At 43.9% G+C, this 5,651-nt stretch overlaps 1 protein-coding gene across 1 annotated transcript in view; it reads left to right on the forward strand.

The window, feature by feature from the left end:
• The window catches only part of TTC39C (tetratricopeptide repeat domain 39C), a 77,116-nt gene that overhangs the window by 65,240 nt on the left and 6,225 nt on the right, over window positions 1–5,651 (forward strand). The window contains exon 12 of the mRNA XM_019526351.1: window positions 1,361–1,465. Within this exon, the coding sequence (XP_019381896.1) occupies window positions 1,361–1,465 (105 nt within the window). The remainder of the gene's footprint in view (window positions 1–1,360; window positions 1,466–5,651) is intronic.

Below are 5,651 nucleotides of genomic sequence, written 5' to 3' on the forward strand. Positions count from 1 at the left end.
CCCCCCCCCCCCCCCCCCCAACTCCTGGAGGACAAGCAGCAATGACACTTGCAGCCCCTGCCCTTCAGGCTTGGGCTGCTGGCTGAGGCTGCCTAGGGATGCGTGGTCTCTGGCAGGCTCATGGCTGCTGCCTGTGTAGTGGATAGACATGAACTATAATTTGCAGAGGAATCAGGGCTGCTGCTCTGGGTACTTTAATTAGAGCTGCTTGCTGCTGTAAAGTGTCCAGAGACCATGCAACCCTGGGCCTGAGTCTGAAGATCAGGGGCTGTAAGTGGCACAAAACACTTTTGCTTGTGCTTTGGCCAGGGCAGAGGGGAAAGACCCTGCTGAACAGTGGAGGAGCGGGGCAGTTGTGAAGCGGCTGCCTCTGCCTTGACACCCCCCACCACAGGCTGTGGCCCTGGACACTGCCGGTTAAATCTTATTTGGTCTGACGGGACAGCTCCTCCCAGCCCTCTCCGCCCCAATTATGTCTGCTGCATGGGAATCTTTTGCAGTGCCCAACCCAGCTGCAGTCTGCACCGGACTCTGCTTTGCTCCAGCTCAGCCTGCCAGTGAGGGGATGGGAGTGTATCCAGGGTGACCCCAGCTTGTGGGAGGGAACCCAGGAGTTCTGGGCCCCGGCATAATTAGTTATCGGCCAACATTATTGGCTACTGCAACAAAAAAAAAAAGTCAATGAGCGATAATGTTGTTTTTCCTTTTATCAGTGCCGGTCCCATACCCAACCGATGTATTGGTGTACCTCTACTAAAAAGGGTTCAGAAGACTGATTTTTTTTTTTTTTCCTCTCTTCCTCCCCCACTCTTTTAAAAACAGCTTATTTTTTTTCTAGCTTTAAATCTTGGGAGCCATCATAACTGCTAAAGTAGGGTGTCCAAAATGTGGTCATTGGGAAAATTGCAGTTGTCTGTTTTGCTGTGGGGCATATCCCTCTCATTTAATATAGAAGTGTTACATGCATGGCCTCTTCTCTAGCTCTGTCACATTTATTTTTAAAAACCCATTTCCTTGACTTTCCTTTCTTAGAGAACTACACTGGATCTCTAGTTTTTCCTACATGTAAAGGTCTAAAACTTTTTAGTTGATTCATGAATCTTTTTGACATAAACATAACAAAAATGGGTGTTGAATTTTCCCAATTAGTGTCAGTCGCAAGTGCCTACAGAAACTTATGGTCACTGCTGTTAAAGATTATTTAATGCATCAGAAATTTTGCAGCGTTCAATTTTTGATATTGGGGTTGGTTCTGAAAACTTGATATTGAGGTTATACATCTCTATTTTTCTTTGTAATGAAGAAAAAAATCAAACTGAAAATGCTGAAGTGCTAACACTAATTTTTTTTCTTCTCTCAGTTCTTTCAACGGGCTGTTAAAGATGAATTGTGTCGTCAAAACAACTTGTACATTCAGCCATATGCTTGCTATGAACTTGGCTGTCTTCTGCTAGATGATCCAGAGGTAACAATAGAGTACATGTGAAACTTTTGGGATCGGGGATGGGACCATCAATGATTCTTTAGAGTGAAAATGTGGAGAATTCTAAAAAGGATTGGGTGTATATGTTAATTTTTTAACATTTTGTTTTTTATCTGCGTGTAAAGTCGTAAATGAGATGGGTACCATGCTATTGTCTAGGTGACAGTGTGAACATTTATAGATGCTGGCATACTACGTTTAGAAAGTTACACAATGATATTTAGCAGGGCTGGACATTCAAGTTAGTGACAACATTAGAATTACTTGATTCATTTTGCTTTTCACTTTTACATAATAAATATACATTTGAGGCTTTCTCAGATTTAATTTCCAGCCATCAGCTAATGACCTTATCTAGCAATCAGATAAACAGAGTCCTAACTCCCATCTTCCTGCTTATTTAAAAAAAAAATAAATAAAAAGGAAAATTTATACGAACAACAAATGGGAAGCAATAAATTTGACATGCATAAGATATGTATCAAAATACGTCTCTTCTTTAAGAATTGTCCACCTTTATCTTCCTGCCTTTGGGATAAGCACATTTCTGCTTCACTGCATTGAAAATGCAACAAACCTGGAACCCACTGAAGGTCCACATTGACTGGCTGTTAAGCTTTCCCTGATCAGATTGTGTTATCTTTCTTATTCTGCAGTAACCACATTTTTTAATTGAAAAGCTTGTTCCAGGTAGTTTTTGGATGCTGAACTCTTCTTGCAAACTTGAGATGGTCTTCAAGATCTGTAAGCTCTTTTAAACATTATTATTTCCTACACTGAACCACTGCAAATTGCTTCCCCAAACTGACAATATTAAATCCTTGGTCATTCTGGCTGCTTGCAGACATATTAAAAAAAACAAAAACCCAAACAAACAAAAACCCATGCTTTACTGGAAGCAGCAGCACATTACTTTGACCTGGTCCTGCAGCGTCTGTGTAGATCAGGTGCTTCAGTGGGGCCTCTTGGCACTTCTTTATCTCAAGCTGCTTCAATCAGCTATTAGATAAAAGTTAAAAAAGCCACACTAAAGCACCCCATCTATACAGATGTCAGGCGAGCCAGGTCCAATTAAGGTGCTGCCTCTTCTGGGCATGTGCTGGGCTCGGCACGGGAACACAGTTTAAAACACCACTTTTTTTAACATCTGCAAGCATCCTCTATTATTTATACAAAATAGTCGTCATGATGCTTACAGTGCCCAACACTTCTTACATAAGACCTCTGTATTCAGTTTCTTATGACTTAGCAGAACACTGACCATTTAAGTTATTTTTTTTTCCATTTGGGGTGATTGTCTTGATAGTTTTTTTGGATAATTTCAGCCAAAATTATTCCAGCACTTAGAGTCATGGAAAATTAGGGTAGGAAGGGACCTGTGGAGGTCATATACTGTAACCTCCTCCTCAAACTAGGACTGTCCCCATCTATATCATCCCAGCTAAGGCTTTGTCTAGTGGGGTCTTAATAACCTTCAAGGGTGGAGATTCCACAAACTCTCTGGGTAACCTATTCCAGTACTTCCCTACCTTCCTAGTGAGAGTTTTTCCTAGCATCTAACCTAAACTTCACTTGCTGCAGCCTGAGACCATTGCTCCTTGTTCTGTCATCTGCCACCACTGAGAACAGTTCAGCACCATCCTCTTTAGAACCAACCATCAGGTAGTTGAAGGCTGCTATTAAATCCCCTCAGTCTTCTCTTGTCCAGACTAAATAAGCCCAGTTTCCTCAGCCTCTCCTCAGAAGTCATGTGTCCCAGCCCTCTAACAATTTTTGTTGTCCTCTGCTGGACACTCTCCAATATCTCCACCTCCTTTCTGTAGTGGGGGGCCCAAAACTGAACATAGTACTCCTGAGGTGGCCTCACCAGTGTTAGAGGGGAAGAATCATTTCCCTTGATCTGCTGGGAATGCTCTTACTAATGCAACCCAGTATGTGGTTAGCCTTTGCAGTAAGGGCACACTTCCAGGGACAAAGCAAAGAAAAATTGTCTTGCTTTAAGGAAAAATTCTAGTAACTTTATCCTTGAAGGGCTTTCCCCCAGCCCCCATGCTTTGGAATAGGGGTGTGAAATATGGCAGAGGGCCTGCCATGGTTCCCAGGTTTTTTCTTTTGCCATCCCTGTGAATATTTACCCAGATTTGATCAAATTTACAGCCTCTAAAAAACTTTAGCTCTCACCTACTCAGAGGCTTGTTTAGAATTTGGCAGTTTAATTCTCTGAAGAGATTCTGTGCATCAAGCAGGCTGCCTTTGGCATCCTACAAAGTTATTAAGTGTGCTCCATTTCTGGGTTATAGTGGTAGAGGAGGACAGTCTCTGAAATTTTTCTGCTCATTCAAAAGCTAGTGTAGTGCATGATGCATACATTTAGAAAGCATTTTTTCTGATGTTCTTAATGTGTTCCAGACAACTTGGAGGGGAAAGGAAGGCCACCTGTTTTGAATTGTGGGGGTGAGGGGAAGGAATCAGGTTAGGAACCGGAAACAGGAAAGAGAAGAAGCAGAGATAACATGGGCAGGATCAGCAGACGGGTGGAGGAACTGGGAAGAGATGGGTAGAAAAACATGTTCAAGAACAGAATGTGGTTAGGAGGATAAGAGCAGGGGAGGGAACAGAGATGGGAGTCGAGTGGGGGAAAGTGGTCAATAGCAAGGAGGAAACAGGGGTTGAGGGGTTGAAGGAAACAGGCTAGAGGGTTGTTAGTACTTGAGCATCCTACCCTATAGAGCAGTGGTTCTCAATCTTTTTAGACTCAAGTCAGTCCTCTCTAACTTGTGTGAATTGAACAGCACCCCATTTTAAAAACAATTTATTTATTTTAGTGCTTACCTCCTTGCAGAAGGGCCAAGCATGGGGGCAGAGGACCAGCTAGGCAAGGAAAGCCTGAGCTTGCTTTTATCTGCTCATCTCCTCACACTTTCTGGAGCACCCTGACACTTGCTGGGTTCCTTGATGCCCTGGTTGGCAATCACTGCTCTAGACCCTGAAAGTTTGCGTTAGGTCTGTTTTTTAGCCATGTAGCAAATAGCCATGAAATCCACTGGCAAAACGTGTTTCCAGTTTCCACTTGTGGTAGATCTAAGTTTAAAGATAATCTTGCTTACTAATGGATGCTTTGTTTACTTTGGCATTGGAGGATTGTCCTAAAGATCCCATCCCTACTAGTAATGCATGTGTGGGTGGCCAGTATGATGCACCTTTTGTTTCTTCTGCCTAGGGTATTTAAATTAGGAAATTCCATAAATTAAAACTTCCAACATTTTAAAAGAACGCTAAAGTAAATTTAAGAAATATCAGTTAAGATGGCTCATGCAACCTTAAATGGACCCTTGTGTGTACATGTCATCTTATACAGTCTTTTCCATGGGACGCTTGTCATTCGTTGCCCAAGACTTGACTTCAAATTTGCAAAATCAAGCACTTCTCCTACTTTGGAGTATTTTATAAAGGTGTTTCAGGATAAGGGAAAGGAAGTTGAAGGTAGTTATAATGTTGAGGGGTAACCAGCATGGGTTCGTGCCAGGCCAATCCTGCCTGACTAACCTGTTCTGTTTCTATGACCAGGTAACAAAGAGCTTAGATGGGAAGGAGGGAGTCGATGTCATCTTCTTGGACTTCCAGAAGGCCTTCGGCACAGTGTCCCACCCAATTCTGGTGGGCAAGCTGAGGGACTGCGGCATTGACGAATGCACGGTCACATGGGTGGCTAACTGGCTCCAAGGGCGAAGCCAGAGGGTGGTGGTGGATGGGTCGATGTCAGCCTGGAAGGGTGTGGGCAGTGGAGTCCCCCAGGGCTCGGCCTTGGGCCGGTGCTGTTCAACATCTTCATTAGCGACCTGGACGAGGGTGTGGAGAACACCCTGTTCAAGTTTGCTGATGACATCAAGCTGTGGGGTAAAGTGAATGCACTGGCAGGCAGGGACCACATCCAGGCAGACCTGGATAGGTTAGAGAGGTGGGTGGATCTGAACAGGATGCGGTTCAACAAGGACAAGTGCAGGGTGCTGCACCTGGGGAGAGGGAACCAGCATTATGGTTATAGGTTAGGGGCTGACCCTCTCAGCAGCACAGAGGCAGAGAGGGATCTTGGAGTCAGGATTGACTCCAGGATGAATATGAGTCGCCAATGCGATGAAGCAATAGGTAGAGCCAACCGCACCCTGTC

The sequence above is a fragment of the Gavialis gangeticus genome, unplaced genomic scaffold, assembly GCF_001723915.1.
Source record: "Gavialis gangeticus isolate Ggan-Ray unplaced genomic scaffold, GavGan_comp1, whole genome shotgun sequence".
NCBI lineage: Eukaryota > Metazoa > Chordata > Crocodylia > Gavialidae > Gavialis > Gavialis gangeticus.